We start from the raw sequence: 25,950 nt of genomic DNA, 5'->3' as shown, positions 1-25,950 counted from the left end.
AGCAGTGGCATGAGCAAGAATTAATCTGGTCGGCTGCTTCTAAAGCCAAAGACACCCAAAGTATGGAAAAATGCCAGTGGCTGAAGCCAGACTTACACGTTGCCCATACCAAGGTGAATTGTTCAAATACTAGATGCTGTGGCTGAAGAGGTGCTTTCTTGAAATATACATGTGAACCAGGGTGGAAGTGTGACTTCTTGGCTTTAGACTTGTGTTTATCATTAAAATGATGAGTAGAGGGAAAGGATGAAGCTGGCACAGAGCCTTGCGAGCAGGAACACAACTGTGTGTACCTCCCACAAGGAGTATATGCTGACAACTCTACCGAACATAAACCTGTAAAAGGTGAACTCAAATACTCACCAGTAGCACTGTTGTGTTCATCGGGAGTCTGAAGAACTTTGAGGTGCTTTTCTTTCAAGATCAGTGGGCCTTACAAAATTGGAAGTGTTAAAGCAAAGCGGTTGTTTTATTCACATGATGTAAGGTGATGCCACAAGTGAGCAGCAGGTTCAGAGGCACCAGGGGAGTCTCAACGTGGCATCTGCAGGCAGGTACCAGTGTGCGAGCGTGGGAGGTGGTGAGAGCTGGATTTCTGTTTCTGCTTCATAGGCATGGAAGAATAACTCTGACATTTAGCAAAGAATGTGTTTGCAAATGGGTTTGCAGATGTGACAGTGGACAAGGTTTTAAGTTAAAAAGGTTATGCAATTTCTAGAGCTTTAACCTTTCTGTCAGTTTTGCTGCTTGCTTGAATATTTTGCTTCTTGCCTTGCTGAGGTCCAGTTCTTTTTGATTTGCTGCTGTTAATACAGAATCATGTCCTTAACGAGCTGGTGCTAGTTGTATTCTGCTCCTGTGTGCGTGTCTGTACACAGTTACCAAGTCAAGGAGCTTGCAAATTTCTTGACACTACAGTTCAGGTAGTGCAGACTTCACTTTTTACTCAGGTGAAACAGTCAAAGGGGTAAGAAAACAAGCAAAAAAAAAAACCTATGCAGCACACAACACAATTTTTGATTGTGAGTACAGAGTTATTGCAGGCAGGGTTTTCCGAGAGACTGGTGTGTTTAGGTAGGCAGCCTTGGGGGCTGGGAGGGATGGTTAAATTTTAATTCTTCAAGAGATCCTGCCTTTTGGAAAGGCTGTAGCATACCCTCTCCTTGTGTGTTAAGCCCATTTGAGGAACCTGAAATAAAATGCCCCTATTATGCAGTTGCATAGAAAAAATCCCTCTCATGTTAAAGCTGGAGAGCTAGGGGCATCCCTGCAGCGCGGGGCTGTTTCACCTTCCTCCAGAAATCTGCAAGTCTGCACTGAGACCTCTGATGCTGAGCACCCAGCTTGCTTTGTCAGAAAAAAGCTGTCTTTGGGATCATGATGCTGCCTTAAATAGACGCACATTCCCCCAAATACAGGAAAACCCGTATTATTTTTACCCTCTGTTATGAAGCCCTTCAAGTAACTCCGGGTAAGCCCTTCTCATGGGCTGATTCTGATGTGATTGCCCATACAGTTCACAGCTCATAAACAAAAATAGCTCTGCGAGTGTGCAGCCCGGAGGATTTCACATCCCCTTGGAGATAGGAATGGCCTTTTGCCCAGCAAAATGCTTCGGAAAACGTGCCCCATCTGCTGCATGGCTTTGAATCCAGAGATGCAACAAAACTATAAATATCTCAAAATTTGTTCTGAGGCATTTTGAAGATCATTAAACCTCGTGGAAGAGCTCGCCTTCTCCCAATAAAAAAAAAAAAAATAAGAAGAAGAAGAAGAAAGAAACAAAAACAAACCCAAGACCAACTAAACCACACAGGATGTTCTGAATTTCGCAGTACAAAAAGAATAATTTACACTAAGATGTGAGCTCTCAGAGGATTGAATGCTCACACTAGTGCATCTTTAAAGTGAATGCTATATGAAATTGTATTAATGACAATTGCTAGGAATAGCTTGCTTTTGTAGGGTTTATTTTTAAAGTGCAGCTCCTTTCTTTTCCCCGAAGAGCACCAGAGTGTTTCTGCTGGGAAGTCCCAGCAGTTCTCTCCATTCAGGCAACACTTCTTTATGTTTAAGAAAGTAAATGGATTCCTTAAAGACAAGCTGAAATATGGACAGTCTGGGTATTTTGGAGCTTAAAACTGTGTTTTCAGTAGTTTCAGTTCTCTTTATAGGAAGAACATGGGAAACAGATGAAGAGATTTTAACAGTCTCTGCGGGGTTGAATTCAGAGCTATTCCGTTCATGCAGTCAGTCCGTCCAGCTTGTTTGTAGTTGCTGTGGCATTTGGTGTTTAGCCACTTCCTAAATTGCCTGTTTCATTTTTTCACCCCCGCCAGCAGCTAAGTACTGGTTCTAATTTTTCCACTCGGACAGTTTTAGGAAGCAGTTTGTCTCTCGCTGAACTGTGGTCTCAGCGTTGCGAGCTCCCACACATGCACGCTCACCGTCTCGCTTGGAGCATGCCGCCCTCGTGTTGTGGCTTGACAAAGCTCCTGTGGGTGAGACGCAGAAATCCTCGATAAAGAAATCAGAAAGTCTCTGGTGGAGTCGGAGTGTGGCACCAAAGCTAAAGACCAGGGAAAGACCCCAGCTGATCTCCTGGAGCCTGGGGAGGGGCACTGAGGCTCCTTGCAATAAATGTCTGGACTGAACTCCAGCAATGTCAGCTCTGTGTCAGATACGAGCCATGAAGAAGTTGGTAGTGGTTTCCAGAGGCAACATGCTGTCTCCATGAGGTATGCATTTGACCCTCCCTTACTGCAATACCAAGCAAATGAACAACAGCCCCAGAGTTTTCCATCCCCAACACCACTCCAAACTGGCAGTTGATGTCGTGTGTTTTTCACTTTTCTTGTAATTCTTCCCGTTTCTTTCCAGTCTTAAATAATTTTGTCAAGAAAACATCCAGTTAAAGGAGGGATGGGCAATGACCTCAGGTTACACACGATGAAAAGAGGTCCAGAAATGGGCAGTGATTTATTTATCCAAGACAACAGAAGCTCTGTAGCAGTGCGGGAAGGTGACCCTTTGCAATCCAGGGACTAGTAGCAGTAGGTTACTGCTGCTTCTCGAGGCACTAAGAGACCCGGTTAGTAGGAAATATTCATACTTCTGCCCAAAGATCAGAAGCCTGGGCTGTTTGTCTCTCATGGGTTTTTTATGGGTTGCTTAAACTTTTCAGGAGGGAAGCAGCTTTGCATTTCCAAGGTTTTTCTCACAAGCACGATAGCGACAGCCATAGTGGTTGTAAATCACCGTGAAGGTCCTCCCGGAGTCACTTGATTCCAGACCTTTGAACTTTAAGCAAAATACCATATGCCAGGAACCCCCCAGGAGATGTAAGAAGGCACAGTACTGGGTGGTGTAATCTTTTTATCCCTTTTTTTTTTTTTTTTTTTTTAACATTTACCTAATTTCCTTGGTTCCCATCCATGGGGACATGTTGTTTGCATCCGTTTTACAAGCTGAGTGCCCTGTCATGCCCTCATCACGCGCGTTTCCATAAAAAGAACCCCCTAAATCTTGTGAGCCCAGCGAGACGCTGTGACGTAGCTCGATACACAGGAATTCTTGCACAGGATGAGGATTCTTAAACATATTGGGAACATGAGAAAAGAAAGAAAGGTTTGAAAAAGCTTACTGCTCATTATGCTTCAGTTCTTGTTTACATCTTGGTATTAAAGTGTTAGTATTATAATTTCCTGTGTTTGGAAGGAGGTCAGATAGGAAACAAGGAAGGGGAGCAGAAGTGAGAGGCACTGCATGGTGAGGTAATAACCACAGCTCTATAATTCAGGGGTCTTGTGTGTTGTGAAAGAGAAGACTTACTGCTGATTTCTTGTTGGTTTTGAATGATTTATAACATTTTACTTGTGGCAGAGTGTTGCAATCTATGTTGTCATGGAAATTCTATTGAATTTATAGTTCCATTTATCCAAAACGATTTTCCAGACTTCATTTCATGGTGAATCATATGGCTGTTACTCGGAGTACAAAGCAATTGCAAAAAAGTTTCATGTTATGGAAAGCATAAACACCGAAACCGTTATTTTCATATTATGGAAATACAAATGAATGCAACATACAGCTTTTTAGCATCAAATATGCCTTCATTGTGTAATGACTCAGGGTACATACGTGAGAGTGGATTCTCTTGTTTCGGACAGAAGCGGGCCTAAGGGGTATTTATTTCTGGAAGGAGAAATCGTGGAAGTTTCTGGCTTGCCAACGTACTTCTCTCTTAACATGCAGAGCCCAACACGCAGGATACTGAGTCATATGGCCACGATCCAGCGCTGCATTTAAGCACATGGCAATCCCACCAGCACCGTGCTGGCGGGCCCGTCCTGCTGGGCTGCTGCTGGACCCCCCCAGGTTTAAATGCTGCTCGGGGCTAGGGGCAGCGCGTGCAACAAGTGCCCACTTCCAGGATGAAAAAGACTGTGAAATTGCTTAATCTCAACTGTCTACATAACATAGGTGCACCTCCTGTGTTGTTTGTGCATAATGAAGCAATAATTAATGCTTAATGTTAAAAAGATTGAATAGCAACCTATCGTACTTCTAAGGCATGCAAATGTCTAAATTGAGTTAAATTCTGTTATTTCACTTGTATGATCTTTGCTCTTCCTGTTGTTTCAACTCCTTTAATTTTTTCAGCCCAGCATTGTATTCATTATCAAGCTGCAATTATTTTAGGGCAAAGACCTTGTCTGACTCTTTGTTTTGCAATTTACCCAGCACACTTTTAGACACTGTAAAATACTAAGTTATGACATTCAAAATACATCTCTGTACCTGCCTAACTGTAGTTAAAAATTCACTGATGAATAATAGACTAGGCAGGAAAAACATGCCATTATCTGCTCCTGTTCAACTTTATCTTTTAAAAAGAATGCAGTATACTCTATTTTATTATATCAAGCTCTAGTAGGAGAACTGGAAAACATCACGATTTGCTTTCCCTCCATCCCCTTGCCTTTTCTAAGCAGATTTAGAATATGTTATAAATGATAGGTTTTGTATTTTTTTAAAAGAGAATATAATGAGAAGCCAAACATCAGACTTTATTGCTCCAGCATACATCTCATACTCTAGTAAACACGCTGACTGCAGGACAGCTATTCTGAATTTTCAGTGCTGCACTGAAGATTACATTATATCTGTAGAAATTTTTTATTCCAGTCAAATGGATCACATCATCTACTTCGGTAGAAATCTATGCACATATTTAAAGCAGAAGTAAGTTACATACGGGCTTTCAATTAAGAAAAATCATGTATGATTCATAATCCTAGCACAGGATTTGTTTTTGTGTAAGAGGTTTTAAATCCAGCTGTAGAAGTGGCTGAGAATAATTTATTCTTACAATATAAGCAGCAGAGGTACTAATTAAGAATTAGTATATTCAGTGATTACCTCCATCGTTTAAAGCAAACATTTCAAAATTTTTGTTTCACCACTCTGCAAAGATTTGCAGTCTACCTGCTATGCCTGTGTGTTTTCTTCTCTGAAAATACTCTGCCTCTAAAGCAGTACATAATAAACCACATAGCTGTTGCCTCTGTGTCTTGCTGCCTGATTCATCAAAAAATTGGCTGGCCTATAAAACCTTTTTTTTTTTTTTTTTTTTTTTTTAGCTTTAAATTGCATGGTAGTCCTTGGATAGCTGGAAGGAAATGAGCGGAAAGCTAATTCTGATGATCTTTTCCCTTCCACCAGAATTCCTGATACTATTGAATATTCTGTACTCCACATCTGTGACAGCACAATGAGCCTTTGTTCATTTTTTAATCTAAAGAGAAATCTGCTGTGGGAGGTTGCACAGGGTGATAGCAGCCCAATTTAAAAGTCTCAATTATTTATTTTTAAAATACTTGGCATCTGTCTATGGAAAATGTACTTGCTTGGTTTCCAGTCTCTTAGAATTGCTTTGAACTCGCTCAGATCTTCTGGGATCTATCAAATGCTCATTGTGGCTTTTCTCTCATAAGTGCTGAATGAGTTTACCCATGATAGCCTGTATTGGATGTAAACTTTCTGTCTTTGTAATGGGGTAATAAGAGCAACAAGATGTCATGCACAGGAATGGTGATTTCTGTCTGGAGGCCTGTCCTGCCAAGCAGAGAAGGAGCATCTGAACAGAGAGCCAGAGCCTTTCTTTCTTTCTTTTTTTTTGTGGATAGGTCGTGGGGAGAAGTCATTCATTTGAAGTGTGCTCAGTTTTTGCAAGCCAGTGGTGGTTGATAGAGGGCGTCTAATTATTCAGAAGCGATTGCACTTCAGAAATCAGACCTGCTCTCTGGTGGGCAACGTTCCTCAGTAACACATGTGTGTTTTGGACAGCCTGTCCTTACGGGATCAGGGTGGTGGCAGTCCAGTTTCACATCCAAATCTCTTAACCACTTTTAGCCTGACTTTTAGCCAGGTAGTTACCCTGGGACCATCAGATTTCTGTAGAGTTCAGAAGAACAGGGCTAAAGAGAGGTGTTTCTGCAGAGAGTGGGGTTGACCGAAGCAGGAGAGGATTGCCTGCCCCATGGCATGGTGCAGGGGTGGAGATAGTTGATAGGGGCATGGTGGAAAAGATGCTCCAGGCTGGGAAACTATTCAGGAGTTGGATGTATGGAGTGTATACATTTGTGGAGGAGTTAGCACCCTGCAAAAAAGCCTGCAGTGCTTGGAAACAGTAACAGCTGAGCATCTTTCTGGACAGAGAAGAATAGAAAACAAGACATGGTTTTATAGGGTGACTGCAATTATCTGCTGGGTTATGGCAGAGTGAGGGTTTTCTCTCTAATCCTCTGTTTTAAGGCACTTGTGACGTTCTGAAGATTTTCCCCTTCAGTGAGATTTTTTCAGGCTTAATCTTTGCTGTACAGCAAATCTCTCTCAAGTTTGAGTGAAAACAATTCTACTCTTCTAAAGTGTGAAGAGTGTCAAAGCATAACGTTTTTCCATTAAAAGCACACTCTTGCCCTCTCCTTCTTTGCCTTGGTGAAGCTCTGGAGCTGCAGTCGTTGGTAGAATTTCAGGATTGCTGGAGTCATCCTGTAACAAAAGCGCCTTTGTGTGTCTGGTGCAGGTTTGTTTCAATGTAGCCTTATCGCAACGCTGAAAATTTCAGGTTGCTTGGATGCTACATTTTTTCTTCTAATAGATCTTCACAAGGTACATGCAAGCACACCGCTGTGTTGCACATCTGAGATTAAGAAAGTCCATGTAAGCCTTTCCTGGCCTCGTTAGGTGTAGCAGGCTGGATGTGAAAGACTTATAAATCTAATATATTGTGCCATAGAGAACAGGGCTCTTTGCCCTCTGGGACCTATGCCACTGGGCAGGCTATTTGGAGCACCAGCAGCAGAGAGGCGGGGAACAGAACATTCTCACTGCAAACAGTTAGTGTCACACTACAGAAACTACAAAGGGTTTTTCAGGCTTTCCTGTGGCTAAGGGATTCAGAGTCTTTAAAAAATATATATATATAATTTTGGAAAATAGAAGCTATTGTAAAATCACATGCAGAAATGTACTAAACAATGGTTTACGGTGCTGAAGTCAGGCAGTGACAGAATTCGGGTTGGATGTGCAAGCTTGGATGGTCCTCCATTGTGCATTTCACAAATAACATATCATAATAAGCTCCAAATTTTCTTTAGCTTGAATGCCCCTTTGTTGCATTCTATACTGCTGCTTTTTATGTACCAAGCAGAGACAGCAGAAGTAATTTATATGCAAAGCACACCATACATTGTATATACTAATTATATAATAAGGAGTAATAATGAAAATTTTGCGGCATGTTTAGGCCACTTAAGTATGCAGTGAAATTAATTTTATGGCTAACTATCTTATTCCTGATTTGTACTTAAAGAACATTATGCCATCCATAGAAAATGCTAAGCAAAATGTCAACCTATAAATGCATGCAAGATGATACGTATTATGTAGAAAAGAACAAAAATACGTTTACGTTTTATTGTAAATTGTGTGAAAACAGATGAGACAGTATTATGGCAGAAAACAATATGCGATCGCATAATTAGAAAATTGTCATAATAGTAATGCTCAATGGTGTCCAGGTGTGGTTTCACGAGCAGCCTGAATCCGGCAGCTTTGAGGATGTAACTTTACCATCTTCTTAACGTTGTTTTTGCAGTGTATGCGTGTGTAAATTATATAATAGCAATTCCTGGGAGATTCCACTCCTAAAATGTTCCTTCCAGCTGTATGAACACATAAGGAAGCTACTGTATGACAGATGATGATAATTTTTCATACAAGACAGTTCCCCTTGACTTGATGGATGCAGAGAGAGGAACCACGCTCTCTGGAAAAACACCAGGGAGCGCTGGGAAAATGTTTCAATGTGTATGGTAATCAAGGCAGAGTATGGTTCTTGATTAGTCTCTGAAATTGCACTGCTGAGACGAGGGATCTGAATTAAGCGCTTTTTTACCAAAGCCCTTTGCACTGCTATCCAAAAGTGTATTGTAAAAATTAATTTCCTTAAAAAGCCGTGAGCAAAATTGATCCAAAATGATTTTGGCATATGCTGAACTCACTCAGTGATACCTTTCTTCATAAACTCCTGTGAGGACTATATATTGAAGTATTTTATATAAGGTACACCTAATTTTAGACTTTATTTTAAAGGGGAGTAAAATGCAATTTGCAAGTGTTTTGTGAGCTTTTGTCTGTGCTGGCTAAATCAAAGTTTAAGCAATTCCACCTGAAACAAACTGTTTCTAATTCCTACATCAATGAATGACTGTACCTCAGCCCACATTTGTTCAAAGCACGCGTTAGAACCTGGAGGCACCACCAACTTTGTGAGATATTGCCAGCATCTCTGTGTGTGCTGCAAATACGCTGGGAATAGCAAGGCCAAAACAGGGGGGAGAAAATTGCTTTCCAATTTTGTGAAGCTAGAGTGAATGCCAGACTTTTTTTTTTTTTTGTGTGTGTGTGTGAGCTATTTGGAATGTAGTCTTATTTTATCCTTCTGCTGAAAAAGTACCTCCACCTCTGAAGACCCTGATCTTCATTTTGGCCATTTCTCTCTATTATGATGTTTTATTAGATATATAGGTACTCTGCCACTATTTTACATTAGAGACAATATATAGGGTCAGGAGCCTGGGATTCAGTAAAAATTAGTAGGAGCGTATTTGAGAGAAATGCAAGGGTATTGTCTCATCTTCCCATACACAACATTTCAGAATATGGGAAAAATACTTGTTTCTTTGGGAACGGGGAGATTGAACTACTCTGAGAAAAGAAGCAGGGTGTAGGGATGGCTAACAGAAGTGGGAGCTCAGCTAATGTGGTAAATGGAACAAGAACCGTTAAAGGAAAATATGAGCAGCAGTGCACATGGCCTCTGTAAGTTGCCCTCCTGATGGCATGTGTGTAGTAAAGTGGAACTGCTCAGCAGCAGAGGGTATGAAGGAAGCTATTTCTTGGTCCTTCTGTATTTGTATACCTAGCACATCTGCTGTTTTGGGGTGATCACTGTTCTCACCTATGTATAACATGGGCGTTTCGCTTTGTTCGTTTAATTATTAATATGTATTATTTGTCCTAAAATGACATCAAAACATCCATATTTTTTCTCACTTATACTTTTCACCAAGCATTAAAGCTTTGGAAATAGAAGTCATGAAATTTAACTGAAGTCAGGAAGAAGTCTGACCCTAACTGATAGTCCTGAATATCAGAGGCTCATGAAAATGCATTGCTACAGAAACACACTTTTATCTTACAAATTGCTTTAGGAGTAAAGGAATAACTCTAAACATTGAAATTGCTTTCAAAAATTCTCTATGTTTTTTTGAGATAAATATGTCTAGTACATGTTGCAGAGCAGGAGATGAGCCTGCAATGAACAAAGAAATGAAGAGATCCTGGCAAAAAGCACAAAGTTTACCATCTAAACAGACTGGTCATACTGTTTATCCTTCGGTTTGCTATTAAAATGCATTGCGTTGACTCTGTTCCCTGGTTACTGTCCCAGTAGGACAGTCGTGCTATTAATCAAGATCCTAGTTAAACAATATTGTTCAGCAGAATTCCTTTATCTTAGGTTCATAACACTGGATTTGCATACGGTGTGTACACACCACCTCATTTGAAAGCTGTGTGAATCAACACTTACGTGATTGTGTTGTTGTTTTTAATTTTTACAGATGCAGATTTACTTCTACAATCCTGATGACTTTGACAGTTTTGGAACAGCAGTTCTAGAAAACAGGGTAGTAGGAGCCATGGCCGTGTTTTTTCAAGTAAGTTTAAACCTTTAAAAAGGTCTACGTACATAAACCAAAGCTTTCACCAAGTACTGATTATTTCATTGAATTGTTTCAAGCTTAATGGATGCATCTGTTTTCTTGTTCCCACCTGTCTAAGTGAATAATATTTCATATTGTCTGTGTGTGATTTAAAATGTAAATAAGGATATTTAGAAATGTAATGAAAAATTTTGCCTCAATTGTTTTGATTTGATAGCTGCTTTACAGATGTGGATTGGAGAACACATTTATCATGGAACTTCACTGCTGAAGTACGTTGCTTGGGTCCCTGGAATACTAACAGGGATGTGAACTGGTTCTGCTTAGAGAAAACTTAAAATTCAAACATAGCTTGGGAGAAAATTAATCAATAAGTTTCATCAATCTTATCTGTAGCAGCTTCTTCTAAATTGTCATAGTAACAAGTTCTTGAGCATACCAGGTTTCCAAATGAGTGAATTTATGCATTCACTTTTTTAAAATGCATCCTCAAGAGTGTGAACGCTCAGCTAGCTCATTTGTTGGTTCAGCACGCTTGAGGACTGCAGCACGGGTTAGAGACTGCTGTTAGCGACGGCTGGCAGGTCAAGTCACGTGGCAGTGGTGTTCAGCAGTGTGGGCTTTTTGTCATGTTTTATCAGAAATGGAGTTTTTCCTTACTGACTCGAGGGTGAACAGAATGGAGTGAGAGCAGCTCCATCCCACCAAGCTGTCAGGAACTGTGAGAAGTAGCTAGTGAAGATTTTGAAGTAACTCAAGGTGTTGCTTTTTCAAAAGGAGGGGAGGGAAGAACAAGGAAAAACGCTGGTCCTCTGTGAGGTTTAGTGAGAGATTTTACTGTGGAAGAAAATGATCTCACTGTTACCTTTGTGAAGGCAGATAAAAAAGAATATACAAGTACCCATATGTAAATACCTCCCTCTTTTCCTTATGATGTTAGAGTGACAAGCCTGACTCTCCTGCTTAAATTAAACAAGGTTGTCTTTTTCTATGTCACTGATTTTGATCAAATGCTTTGATAAGGAGAAAAGGACAGATCCTTGTATTGCATAAATTGCTGTAACTCTGCTGACATCAGACTAGTGGAAGTAGGCATGTTAAATTCATCATTGCTGAATTCCGCGCACTTCTGTGGCGTTTCGTGTTAGAGTAAAGTTGGTGGAGCTGCGATAATTTGCAGTGGCATAGCAGGACGTTTCCCTAGACTTCCTAATCTTGCTGTGATGTGGGAAGGATTGGGCAATTGACTTTGGCCTTACGTGACAGAAGTTTAGAAATAGAACAACCGGAGTCACTGTTAGGTGATTTATGCCATGATGGAAAGCTGCACGTTGTATGTGAGCAATGTCAGAAGGAGCATGTGTTATGTCATGGTGCTCAATGCACATTGTGGGACAGCATGTCTGGAATTTAATTACCTAAATTTAATTGCAATTTGTTGCCCAAATAAGCTCCACATAAGCTGTGTGAAGCACTGCCCCATGTCACACCATTTCCTAGTCTGTATGTAACATTTATGCCCCCCCCAAAAAAAACAGGTTTTAGAGGATCTTATAATTGTAGTGGGAATGTCATGTATTCCCCATGTGCAGATCCAGGTGCTGTGCTTACTATGAGTCCCACTTTGCACAACTCCGAGGAAACCATTAAACTCACTAAAAATAACCTAAAATACTCAGTAATGCTGTAAAAAAACATCTTTGATTGTAAGAGACCTCAAACTCTTTAAGACGACAACCGAGTGTTGTGGTCTCCTGAGGGATGCAGAAATCTATACTCTTCATCATCTCTAGCCCTGCAGGCCACAGGACATTAGGCTGTAAAGTCCAGGTGATGGTGCAGTAGGGCTCCTGCTCCAGGAGCCATGAAATCTGAAGGCATTACCTGATAAAGAGTCACTGATCTCTTCCAGAGTGATGGGGTTAAGGTAATCCTTGGCAAAGTGACCCAGCAACAACCTGTTTTGTGGCTGAAAGGAAATGGTTTCTTTCTTTATTTTTCCCCTTTTCTCTGGGTTGAAATGGTAAATCAGCAACGTGCCATTAAACTTCTGAGTGTATCAGGTCTTCCTTTTGGGTAGCTCAGCCCAAAGTCCCCATCCTGGAGGGGCATGCGCTGAATTTTGGCCCATGTGAGCAAATGCTAAGGAAGTCGGTGTGATCACTGCTATTTTGACCATCAGGAGGGTTTTCCTTTTCGTCCAAGGGAGGTACAGCTTCTGTACTGAGGGTTAGTAACCAATGGTGATAATCCTTTGCAGATCCATGCCGTGTTTGTCGGAGGTGCTGCTGTAGTTCCCTCTGCTGTGTATCGTGTGATGGAGTTGGTGAACTGTGACTTGGAAAACATTTACATAAAATTTCGTTCAGAAATACCTGGTATGCCTTTAGCCTAGCTCCCAAGGGCACCACGTGGATAGGCTACTATTTCATGCAACTAATTTTAAAATTAACTCATAGTAACTGTTAAATTAAATGACCCTATGATGTCCATGTCCACATCTTGATTGGCAGCTGTAACTATTCAGATACTAATTTCCTAGTCTCCTTAGTCTGTTCTTTTCTGAGCTCTAGTCCCACCTCTAACAGTTATTTACAAAACAACATTAAAAAATTGCACTGATGCAGGGCCTACTGTTTGTTTGTTTGTTTGCAAACACATGAGAAGACTGAATTATGCATCCTTCTCTATGTAAATATTTTAAGGTAAAAATTATTGGCTAGCTTTGCCATTAAGTCAAGATTTGGATTTTTGCTAATGAGTTAATTCCATGTTGGAATGAATGTGTGCTGTGGTGACTGAATTTATGGTCTGGCAGGTGGGTTTTGTTTGACTGAAGTTCACAAATGTTCCCTTGAAAATCAGGTTCTCCAGTGAGTGAACATTATACTGAACTGTATAATTATTGGTGAAACATTAAGTAATTAAGAACCCTCTTTCCTCGTTTTTAAATAATTTAACTTACACTATATAAGAATTTTACTTATTGAATTCATTCTTTCAAGGGCAATTTCCAGGTAAAGCACGTTGGTTCTGAACTTGGATAATTGAAGCACTTGGAACTTTATTGTAATTGCTGCTAATTACATCTCTGCTTTTCTCGTTGCTTTCATTGTAAGCTCTGTTGATAAATTCTCTTTTTGTTTGCATGCTGCAGGTCAGTTGACCTGACAAATGAAGAAAATTGCTAGTTGAAATCAGGAACAATTCTTGCATATACAAGCTGCTATAAGTGCTCATTTCTGTAGTTCATTGTGGGTAGATGCTCAGAGGGTGTCACATGAAATTGCTGGGGACTCTAGAGCAGCTATTCTCAATTTGCAAATATGATGATCTGGTCTGAGATCTCTACCTGGGCTGTGAAAGCTGTGTTTTGCATTGGCATGCAAGTTGTAAAGCAGTCAGGTGTGCTGAGGAAAAGGGTCCCTGTTCTGTGTGACAGAGGAGCAAGGTGACTTAGGCACCTCTCATCTGTCTTGGTCAAATTATTTTAAAAGCTATTCAGCCGGAACGAGCTGAAATGGGTAAAAGGGAGCTCCAGACGCTGGTGCCAAAATGCAGAATGGTCATTAAAGCCCATACACGGGCTTCAGTGCAGGAAGGGGAATCAGTGGGAGAAAGGGCTGTTTTCTTCAAGTGGGAATTTCTGTAGAAAATGCTTCGTGCATTTCAAGAGGAAGTGGGAATTGCAGCATGTAATAGCAATGTGAGCCGTAAAGCTCTTGTGTGTGTTTTGTTGCTGTTATTAAAGAAAACTTTTTTTGGGGGGGGGTTATTTTTGGTTGTTTTTTTGACCATACGTGACAGTGTTGGGGCTACTTGGTGTATCTCAAAATGAAACTAGTGCTAGTGGGAGTTTTACAACTTCTCATGTCCATTTCTTCCAGCCAGCAGCATCCTCGTAGTCTTTAGTAAAAGCTTCTGGGTTTGCAGACATGATGACAGAGCAGGGACAGGACCCATGTTGTCTGCAGCGTGTGCTGAGTCCACCTCATCTGCCGAGACACATTTCAGGTCCCAGTCCAGCAGTCCCACTTAAGTCTTGATTTAAAAGGTCCTAAACTCAAATAGTTTGTGTACGTGCTTAATTTCAGCCCTTGTAAGGTTCAGCTTGTATTTAATGATATTCTGGCTCTAGGCCTCAGTTAATTGTCAGGCTGAGCCAGTTTTGAAGCAAGCCAGCAGTAGAAGGGAAGGCCCAGATCTCTCACTGGCTCCTGAATCATCCATTCGTATACATCTGTGTAATACATATTTACAAGTCATATTTAAAATGAATAGTTATTTGGATTAAATGCATTCAGACATATTGCACGGCTCTGTTTTAACCATCTAACAATATAATTCATTGCACACTTCACTACTTGCTTTATTAAAGCCAAACTTAAATATGTTCAAAACAAACATATTGCTTTTGCATTTGAAATATTCATCTTTTGGGCCTGCGGTAGATTCATTACAGGAGAGAATACTTCATTCTTTGATTACTGCTATGAAAAGACACAATACTGATTCCCTAAGCGCTCATCAAATACTCGATAGCTCAGAAATTCAGGAGGAGGTGATGGAATTCTTGTTCCTACAGGGAGGGCCTATAAATCTATTTTAGTATTTGCAAAGAAAGCCATCAGTGATTAGTTACTGGAGCTCAGGTACTCAAACAAATCATCTCTAAAGAAGTTAAAGTAAAAATGAATTTTAAAATAACTTTTAGCAATGCTTTCATCATTAAAATTGTCTTCATAATTGTAAGTGATGTTGGTACCTCGATTACTCGTGAGCTTTAGCATTATGGGGCTAGATTTTTAAAGATAATTAGCTACTTGGGAGCAAGTATGCAACTAATGGGATGTTCAAAGTACATGTCAAAAATCAAGAGTTTGGTCTTTTTCTGGTCTGCCATTTCATATCAGTGAAAGTAATCGTGGCTTTGCTTTTATAAGATTTTTGGTGGTAGTACTTGGTGTGCTTTGTAAAGGTGATCAATAACTCACTTTTCACAGGGGCCTAAGTGAGCTAAACACAATAAATCAGTGGAACACCGTTGAAGTTATTGACTATTTGGCACAAATATGCCCTTTTTTAATGCACGTTTCTCAAATAATACAATTCAGCTTTTAGCTTCCCTAGAAACCCTTTCTTCCCTGTCATTAAGTGTTCCAGGTGTTTTCTATCATAACCGAATAAATTCAGTGAATAACTGCTTTAAATACAGTTCCTATTTAGATAACCATATCTGGTTATCCAGGTAGGAGACCAGAATCCCAAGTCCCTGCCTCAGTTTTTGGCAAATTCCCTAATTCAGCCTCTCCTGTACCAGGATGCTGTTAGGAAGACTGAGCAAAACTAGCTTGATAATGAAAATGAGATGAAGGTGTACCCTTCTCCTGAAACATGATTATGTCCACCTACATGAAGGATCATCAGTGCTACAGTGTTTAGGCAGTATCTTAAAGGTGATTTGCAGTAGCTCAGATAACACATAGGATCATTAACATGCAGGGCATCATCCAGAGTTATTGAGAGGCTTTTCATTTATTTTAATAGACTTCAGATACATGTAAGGGCCTTAAAATTAAATTACAGTATTAATTCTTTTAATGGTTACATTAGAGCCCGTGGTGTTTTATTAATAGTAGCTTATGAATAATAAAACAATTATTATTGATTAGCAGTATTATTTAGTAATTAGTGCAGTTTTTTTATTATCTTCATAACATGAAAATGTGTGCAGCTAGAGCTACTTATTCAGTGCCTTTCAAAAGTATAATTTATATTTGTCAAAGTGAATGCTTGTGTATCAGTAACCCTCCGTGCAATAGAAGACAAGCAAAACAATTTGAAATGTTTTTGTGCTCACTGAAGTACATTTTCCTAGTATTTTTAAATCATTGCAGCTATTTTAAAACTTCTAGTCATTACTAATAAAAACAGTAGTAGGGCCTATAGATAGTTGAAGAAAAATAGAGCAATACAAAGTAGCTACCCCAAGCGATAAGGGATGAGCAAATCAGAGCAGGTAGATTGCGTTTGTACAGCTGTGAGAAAACATATTTCTGAGAAACACCTTGTACGATACATGTAATGATGTACAGTGATACAAAGCATCTCTGGAGTAGAGAATTCACCTAACTTTCCAGTAAATAAATGGAAATAAACTTATCGAAGGACAAAAGTGATTTTCGGTCATGGAGAATTTAAATACAAAATTATGAGAATTTCTTAAAACCTGCTAGATTTGGGTTGAATTCAGTATGTGAACGGCACTGAACAGTCTCCAAAGCTGGTCTTCTTTAGCCAAACCATGCAAGTTTCGGTGCCTAACAATCAGTGGTCACATTGATCAAAAAACTTGTACTGAAACCCTTTTGTTTGGAAGCTGGGTTTGGGTAGAGGACAAAAATTCATGGAGGGTGTTTCTAGAAAGTTTTACCTTTTAATTTCAGAAAACAAAAAATTTCATAAACTGTTCAAATTTTTATTTCAGATTTTATTCCATTTCAACTTCTCTTGAAAGTTTCTGAGAAATTTGAATATTTTTGAATATTTTATGTAAAGGAAGAAAGTAAGGGGAGAACAGATGGGGAATAGCTCTGTGAGTAAAAAAAATTAAAAAAAAATAAAAAAGTATATACCCGGTTTCAGTCTTGGTGCTTACTGACTTTCAAGTGCTTAACAATGAGGCTTTATCCTTATTGTGAATCAAACCTTTGTACAGTTTTGTTATGCTTCACGTGTTTTTTAAGGGTAGAATTGCTGTTAAGGTAAGGGAGCAGCAGGCTGCGGGGATGAGCTCAGGAACTCCATCCACCGAGCAAAAGCCGAGAGCTCTGGGGGGAGCACGGTGAGCCAGGAAGGGGTCGGGACTGGGATCCTGGTGTGCTGCTGGGCTCAAGGAACGAGGACATCATTAGAGAGCTGAATTGCACAGGAGAAACGCTGGCCCTCTCACCTGCTGCTGTTGTTGTTGCTGTTTTGCGTGTGTTTTTCCAGCATTGAGTGATCTGCACTACTCCAAATTTTCCATCAATGGAAACTGAAAAGTGCCTCTGCTTCCTGGGGTCACCATACAGAGCCTGGGTTCCTGGTAATCCCCCAGCTCAAACTCCAGACAAACACGAGCAAAGTTTCTCTTGGCTTGCAGAGTTCTGTGTAGCCAAGCTTGCTCATTCACATGGCTCTGCATTTGCCGCGGCTTACTCATGAGAAGGAGCCCATGTGGCTAAGTCGAAGGCTGCTAAGAGCAGAGGTGTTCACACAGCAGCCCGAACATCTGAGCAAGCGTGCTTGGAGGAATGAAGTACAACTGCGTGAGCGAAAGGGGGGCTGGATTTGGAGGCAGACAGACTGACAGGGCGGCTGAAACAGATCGTTCTTGGAAGCAAACACATCGTTCTGCTTCTGCTTGCCTGTGTTCTGCCAAGAGGCATTTGCAGTCTCTAGATCATGATGGCTGCAACCTGCTGTGTAGAAACTTTTCTATCCACAGGCTGACTGTGCAGCATAGAAAGATAATCTACCTTATGTGCACTTATCTTCTTCAGCGCCCAAGCAATCGTCTTCCTTTCCCTTCTTCTCTCTGGCTTTATGAACTCATTCATGGTGTTTTCCTATAAGGCAGGAGAGCAGGAAGCAAGATTTTATGTCAGATGACCTCCAAAATGCAATACTTTCATTTAAAGCCTTTTTGTTAGGTTGAGAAGCCTTTTTGTTAGGTTGAGTTTTAAAGGATATGGTCTGTACGGAACGCGGTGTCATGCAGCCCTTTTTGCAGTGCAGAGTGAAATACCAGAGTGCACAGAGTCTTTGACTACTATATTGTTTTTAATTTCAGATATTTCTAGAGAAATGCGACTTCCCAAGCATCTGGAGAAGCGTCTAACTAAAGATAAAAATTAGATATATTTTTCTCCCATAAGTGCACTGTAAATGCCTTCGTAACTGCCGAGGCTTTTAACTTGTGCTGATGCTTCCCTGGATTTGAAGTAGCAGTGGGGAGGGTGGCTGGCAGTGGTGATGCCTTACTGAGTGCCTTTTACTTTTTGTGATGAAACACACTTCATTGCTATTTTATTTATTTATTTATCTTTAATGGAAACATGACAATTGCCGATGTTAGGAAGTAACTGTAAACTTTTTTGCTGTTGAGAGGACTTGAACTCCAAACTTGTGCAAATTTTCAGATGTGAAAAAACACTTTCTGTATGCTTTATGGGGTCTCTTCTAAATGTCTTGAACGATCTGTTGTAACCGTTAATGTGAGCTGGTCACGTGCATTGCATGGGGAATAGATCTCTGCTCTTCCAGTTTAACGTTCGTCTGAATGTCAGGATCATTATCTTTTGGTTTACAGCATTGTAAATGCTTTTGATGTGCAGCTTTTTTGCTTCTCAATGGTTATTAATTGATTAATGTATTACGATTAATCCCAAGTGGGATGCTGTTATTAACTTGCTTCATTAAATTACATATCAATTTGTTAGCCTTAATTCTCATAATTGTCCCCTTATAGTTTACTGGTTTTGTTTGAATAACTTGCCCTGAGAACATGAGCAGCATGCATCTACATACTCTCCTGCCTCCTTTTCCTTCCCTTCACCCTTCACACTCAAAAGTGGAGTCAGATTAGGAATATTTAGTGTCTAATGTCAGCATTTTAAACACAATAATTTACTTCTCTGTGATTTAAAAATATACTGCCTTAAGAAAATAAATCATTTTGTAGTCATGCAGTAAAAAATCTTTCAATTGATAGAAAAATATCTTGTGGAGTTTTTATTACCAGACTCCTGAAAATGACACTTCGATGTCTAATATGTAAAAATTACAGTCGTCAGTCTATAATCTCACCCCCTCTGCGGTTCAGGAAGATTGATACTCAGGAAGTCTGCTGATTATAACCATTAGACTAAAAAACAAATTAGTTCCCTAACTACAGTAATGCTTTTTGCGTTTTACTCTCTGGTGTGCTTTGTTGATGTGTCTCTTTGTCATTTCATCAAACAGACCTGGAGCTGGGTGCCGTGAGAGCTGGGCCAGAGTAGAAGGCCCCCAGGCTTCGTGCAGGCTCCCATCATTCGCCTGTTTTCTGCTTTAGGGACACCAGCCCCATGTAGAGCCTGTCTTTGTGTCTCTGAGCATGGGGAAGTCATTGAGCTTGGCTTGTTTTCTTTGCTGCAAGTACCTGTTCTCATCGCTGCGATAGCAACGATTGCTTCATCCCCCACCCTTCTTACTTGTTTCGAGTCTGGTGCATTTTGACTTAACCTTTTTTGTTTAAGAGAAGGAGAGAGAGGCTAGAATAAAATGCTATTTTTTGCTATCCAAGACTTCGGAGAGTTTTGCTAGAATTGGTCTTGGTTACAGAATCAAAGGAGATGTAAAGCTTTATGCTCATCTCCTTTCCTTTCTCCTCTCTCCCCGACACCGCAGCTGCCTCTGAATGACTCCGTTTTCTCCCTCTTGTTAAACGTTCAGACTGGATACCAGGAAGATCATTTTTTATGTCTCTCTGCCTACCTTTTTTTAAATTTAATTTGATTTATTTTTCTGCAAAGCCCGTCCTCAGTAGCCATCCAGGACTGATACCCCATTTGTCTCTTGGAGGACTAATCAAGTGTATGCGGTTTTACATTCACAGGACATAGGCAGTGAGATCTGACATTTCCATCAGGAAACTCCAGCTCTCAGGTCCACGTGAGGCACAGTCCTGCTTGGAAGCTGCACATGATTTGTGTAACCCCTAGAAAAATGGCACTGGTTTTCATCCTCTATATCTGCAGGTGTCTCTGGTTACCAGTTAGCGTTATGGCACGTATTAAGTCGAGGTGAGCGCAGGATCCATTCATAAATGATTGCCTGGTTTCACTTTGTACCATAAAAGAGAGATTGGTTGTAAAGTCTGAATATATAAAATAGATGGATAAAATTGGGACTTCCTTTGCCTTTAGATCTTCTGGCTCAGAAGGAAAAGTTATTCTTATTAAATTTAAGCTGTTCTGCCTGAAGAATTATTGCTGTAGTTCTCAGATATAACAGTGCCAAGTTTCTCCTAGTATTGGCAATAATAAACAATGCAAGCTTCAGACAGAATTTCCTGGGTAGCATACCAAATGTTCTAGAAAACCTGCTCGGACAGCAGCTAATACATTTTTAATACAAATAAAACATAATTCTTTAGTCTTGTTTCAGTTTGATCCCTAAGGTGGAAAAAGTATACTGACTATGCATAATTTATATATTTTTTTGAAGTGTTTACCCAGATACTCCATTCACAAAGTCTCTTTTTCTTAATAGGTTGCTGCAAGATGTAAGAATCACTTAGGGCTCGCGTTGTGCAAATAAATGGAACATGTCGTTTTTGTGCAATCAGCAAGGGGGTTACCTCCTCATCTCAATTCTGCTTTCGCCTGTGCTGCCAGCAAGAGCAGTGGGCCCACCCCGTCAGCCCTTAGCCAAGTCACAGAGCAGGTCCAGCTGCGAAGTCAGTGCGTTTTTCCCAGGCTGTGCGCGCTGTGAAAGCACAGAAGCGTGCAAGGGAGGGAAAAGGGGAGGTTGGGAGCAGAAGGTGCTGCCCGCCCCTCTCAGGGGCAGCGTCAGGTTGGTGTGTCCGTGTACGTACCACCCCGGTTATTACCGATGACACATGTGGTTTCCTCTATAATTCCTATACATTGCACATAATGCAGATCAAACATGCAGGCAAATATCCCTCAATAATTTAATATAATCTCTTCTAAATGACTGCAAATCCAGTGTTCCAGGTTACTGCCGGAGGGTCGAACTGTTGCTGGTTTTTATCGTCTGTAGTGTCTGTGCTGCAGGACAACTGTGGGAGAGATGAGTATCAAGGGTTTTCTGAGCCGGTGCTTTTCTTTCCAGGGGTCAAAGAAAGGCAATGAAAGTAAATCAGAGGCTGGACTGGTCCCTTTTTTTATGTCTTTTTACAGAGGTAGACATTTATATGTATGGCTGATGGCTTAACTGATAATGCTGATGGCATATCACCCCCCAAAATAATTCTGCAGCCGAGATGGCAGCTTGCCCAGAGCAATTCGTGTATCTGATGTTTTACCTCCTGTGAATCTAAATCAGAAATCCTCTAGTTCATAGGGTGGAGATGAGGGGGTGTAAACCTGGGAATCCTTTTACAGTATAATTTTAGTAGCTTTCAGATGTCTTCTACATCTGAGGTTCACTGAAAAGCACGCTAATCCAGCTGCGGTAGTGAGTTTGAGAAGAGCTAAATGGTCCCAGTTTGAGTAATATTAAACCCTCCTTTGTTTTAAGTTCAGGTGTGCTTGCATCAGAGTTCTCTGAACAAAACCAGCAAAGTAGCTGGGATGAGTAGCTTTTATGAGCATTAAACTCTACTGGAGATAGATGAGAGTCAAGAATGCCAATCACAATCTTATTCTGTGCTGAAAATTGAAATGTGTGTTAAATAAAGACTGCTTAAATCTGTTCGCAGCACCTCTGAGCAGTAAGTTTTCAGAGGCTTGCAAGATGGAGCAGGATTTTTCCTGCAAGCTCACAGTGTTTGCAACTGCTTTGCAGCTCTGAGAGGACTGAGAAGCCCAACACTGCCTGGCTGATACCATCAAAAAAAGTATTTAGCTGCTGATTGTAACCGTACGATTTCTGTGAATCAAAAATGCATTGTAATGGAGTCATTATCAAGAGTAAAGAGACTCTCTGATAGAAGGTATTGGCTTTTGCAACATGTATACTGTATCAAATGAAGCCTAACTGGAGATTCGGCAAACTGTTCTTTATGAGTAACGTAAAATGATGTACCACATTAGAAGGTAGCTTGGTTATTACAAAGCTCAGTCTTGCTTCTGAGAGAATGGATTTTTTCAGCGGAAAATTCATCTTTACTTGCTGCAAGAATATTGCTAAAACAGATTAACTTTGAATCTCAGTGTATTTTATAGTGTGTCTCATGTTATTTTAAGGCTGTAAATATATTAGCTGATCTGTAAGCATTGCTTAAGTTACTGCTCTCTGGGTTTTAGGAGAAATAGGATCCCATTATGCTGGAATCAGGATGATTGAATTAAATCATCCCTTTTGATATATGATTTTCCCTTGGGATCATACCACCAGATCAATATTTAAAAACAGCTATGTGGGTAAATGTTGATTAGAAAGCAAAGCTCCATAACCCTAACAGCTAAGATAGTATTTCTGTGTGTATTTTATCTGTGATCTGTATGGTATTATCTACATGCCTGTATAGTAGAAGCAGTCAACAGAAAATTTTCTTACTCCTTCCCCCCTGCCTACCTTGCCACCTGGCAAACCTTCTTTATCATATCTGCATCCTATAAAAACACGTAATGTAATTTGAAATACTCTTGTGTGAAACATGATTAGACTGCATCAATCACTTTTCAAATATTTTTTTCTGCATTTCATATTCTAAACTGCTGAAAGCACATGCTTTTATATCCTTCTGCGTTTCAGGGGAGGCATGAGCAGACAGCTAGTTCCCCATCTTGGGTAAACCAGGATTGTTAGAATCTCTCCCCAAACGCATACCAGTCAGATTAAACTTTAGGTTAGCGTGTCGGAATGCTCTCCTTTTGCCAACTCATTACCAGTGATACAGCTAAGCAAACTGTTGCCTTCTGCTACCCCAGATATCTACGGAGATTTATCATTTTTCAGCTAATAAGCTTACCTTTTCTAACAACACATGGCCCACCCCACCTTATGGCTAGACTTGTCTCTTCTTATAACTCGAGCAGAGAATTAAAGACCAGAGCAAGGCTGGCTTTTAAACCTAAGGCAGAGCTGCTTGGTGGTCTCTGTGTTGGGGATGAAGACATCCATCATTTCCGAGGCTGAACTCGCTTGTTACCTAGACATGCTCCACGCTGCTCCTTGAGAGGTGTCGATACCTCTCCGTGGACAGATGGTGGGAGAAGGGGGTGACGGCTGGGAAGGTGGCACTGCCTCGGTGTGTGGCAGGGCCATATGGGCACTCAGGCTTAGAGAAACTTGGTCTGTGCCTGCGGCACAGCTGGCTGCTACCACACCTGTCTAATAGAGTTGCTGAAAGGCTGTATAAATTCATGCTGAGCTATGGAGATTATCTCTGTCAGCTGTTCTTGTGTCAGAAGCAATTTTTTTAATGTTGCGTTTATGTCATAAGTGCCCAGCCTATGTCTGCCTGTTAGGACGTACCCTCTTTCTTCCTCCATTACTGCCTGTGCTGCATCTGGGGCATATTTCCAGGGTTTACTGATAAAAATAGAAGATTTTTAATGCCTTTCTTAGCATACCTTATATTCCAGTGCTTGCTGCCCCCCTATAAATGCAGGTGTAGAGAGAGTGCAAATGCAGGTGTGCCCTCCCATTGTGCTGGGATTAGAGGTCAGTCTGCAGGGAACGTGGGATGTTCCAGGACCAGGCTCTGGAAGCCCTCTCGCCCTCACAGTAGCCACTAGTGCAGTGCTCCTTGTGTGCGTGTTACAGCTGAGCTGGAATTTAAACAGTGTTGGGTCCTCACGTGGTTTGGGGGAGAGCTCTCTGTGCACTGACTCCTAGGTTTGCTCTGTACCAGCTCAAGGGTTTGGCAGGGGAAAGTCTAACACAGGTTGTAGTGTCTGCAATAGGTGGTCGTATGATGGTGGTGCCAGGCTTTGAGAAGAGAGATGAGAAGTTTTTCTAGAGGTGGATACTGAAACTGGGGTCAGAACCAAAGTATGTGCCAGGAGCCCGGACGTCCCAGTGGACTGATCACAGCGTTGGTGGTAGGATCATAAGCAGCAAGTGTGATCTGTGGACACCCAGGAATTAAAGCACCAGGGAGTGAACAGACAAGGTTATAAAGAAGGAAGTAAACTTCTGTAAATAATAGGTGGGTTCTCTGGCAGGCAGATTCAGAGAGCGTGAGAGGAGAGGAGATGGAAGACTCTTCCTGAGAGCGTTCCTGTGTGCACCCGCCTGCAGGAAGCTTCTCCACTGCTCTAGGTCAGACTGGACTTGTAAAAAGAGCACCTTTTGTTCTAACCGTGTTTTAAGTTTTGTTTTAAATGTTATTCAGTTGCATTTCATTTCTTCACTCAATCCTTTTCCTGAGAATTTAAGATTCTGGCAATTTTGAGGTTGCATCCTCTGTTGGAAGAGAGCTTCCTGACCAGAGCCAGAGCTTGAAAACCCCCTCTGTAGATGGGTCACACTCGGCAGGAGCACCGGAAAGCTGCAAGAAGCCCGCGGAGCGGAGGCATGAAGGGTAAAGCATCCTGAGGAGTTCTGTGGCTTTAAGACTATCACCTACTCGCAATGATTGAATAGCATTCATTTTGCCACTGCTGAAATGTAGAACATCTTGAAACAAGCGTACATGTCATGTTAGTTTTTGCGATTCTTTGTATTTCAAGAGGAAGAAACTGCTGCCACAAACTCAGTGTTTCCCAGGCTTTTAATGCACTTGTATTTTAAGTGCTTTTTTCTGCACAATAATTTCCCCGTTTCCTCTAAACACAAGCCATGATACTCGTTTGAAATGTTTTTGTAAGGAACTGAGTGAGTTGTTGGGTCATTCTAACCAAGTGAAAAACAAACAGCTTGACATATGATCCTCACTGTTGTGTGTAGTGTTCCACCGGGTGAAATTGGGTGGGTTTTTTTGAGTTGTGCTTTTGTTGCTGCAGGAACTTGAGCAGCGCAGAAACGGCTGAGAAAAAAAATTGTGGGCCACATCCTGCCATTCTTAATTCAGTGGCTTAAAGAAAATTTAGATGAGGACTGCCTCTCAGATTTCTGCTGCTGTGACAGCTCCGCTGCTGGTACCTGCCCTGGCCCAAGGATGTCCCTCTTGGTGCATCTCCTGCCCATCAGCAGTGGGAGTCCTTGGCAGTCCCGCAGCTGGGCTCTGCGCCCTTTCTGCTGGAATCAGTTTCCCCGAGCTAGCCCATTTGCTGTCCTCTGTAGCCCAGGCTGATTTTTGTCCCTGTCTCCATGGAAAGACATCCAGGTAGGGGTGGAAGGAGACAGGGACCTCCTCAGTGGTGCAGAACGCAGAGGGAGGAGAAGAGGAGGTGACACAACCGTGCAAGGGTTCTCGAGGGGGTGATGTGGAACGATTTGGGAAGAGAAGATGCTGTAGCGTTGGAGGAGACAGAAACAGCTCACTGGGTGGGAAGAAAAAGTGAGGAGGATGTGGCAGGTGGGCGATGGAAAAGGGAGGTGGCTCAGAAATGAGAGCGGAGGCACAAGTGAAGAAACTGAGGATTAGCTGGTACTTTCTTACCGTAGGTACTGTGAGTACTGCACTGTGCAAGGACGTGGCATTTTGAAAAGGTGCACACGTCTGCAGGAAATTAAATTACATTGAGAATTTTTATAAGACGAGAAAAAATCAAGCACTTGCTTGAGAGAGAACCATACATACCAAAAAAAGTGTATTATGGTTGACTGACTTGCTTGTCCTCTTGCGCCAGGAAGCTATTAATGAACACCACTGGTCTAAAATTGGGTTCTTGTACCACAAAGACGCCCGGAAACCCAAGCGCCCTCCCGGCCCACCGCTTCGTTAGGCACGGGAAATGTGCTGTGGCTGCTGCAGCGGTTTCAGGAGATGAGTTCACACCAACCTACTTAAAAATGAGGCAAAAGGAACAAGCAAACTACGCTGGAGTTTGATGTT

General features: G+C 41.2%; 1 protein-coding gene across 1 annotated transcript in view; it reads left to right on the top strand.

Moving 5' to 3' along the window:
* Window positions 1-25,950, top strand: part of PTPRG (protein tyrosine phosphatase receptor type G) — a 397,823-nt gene that overhangs the window by 250,741 nt on the left and 121,132 nt on the right. Inside the window, exon 5 of the mRNA XM_082767913.1 lies at window positions 10,191-10,286. Coding sequence (XP_082624039.1) covers window positions 10,191-10,286 — 96 coding nt within the window. The remainder of the gene's footprint in view (window positions 1-10,190; window positions 10,287-25,950) is intronic.

This window comes from Aythya marila, assembly GCF_965140915.1.
Source record: "Aythya marila genome assembly, chromosome: 10".
Taxonomy (NCBI): domain Eukaryota; kingdom Metazoa; phylum Chordata; class Aves; order Anseriformes; family Anatidae; genus Aythya; species Aythya marila.
Note: the sequence above shows the minus strand (reverse complement) of the source record. Positions and strands in the feature narration are given on the sequence as shown.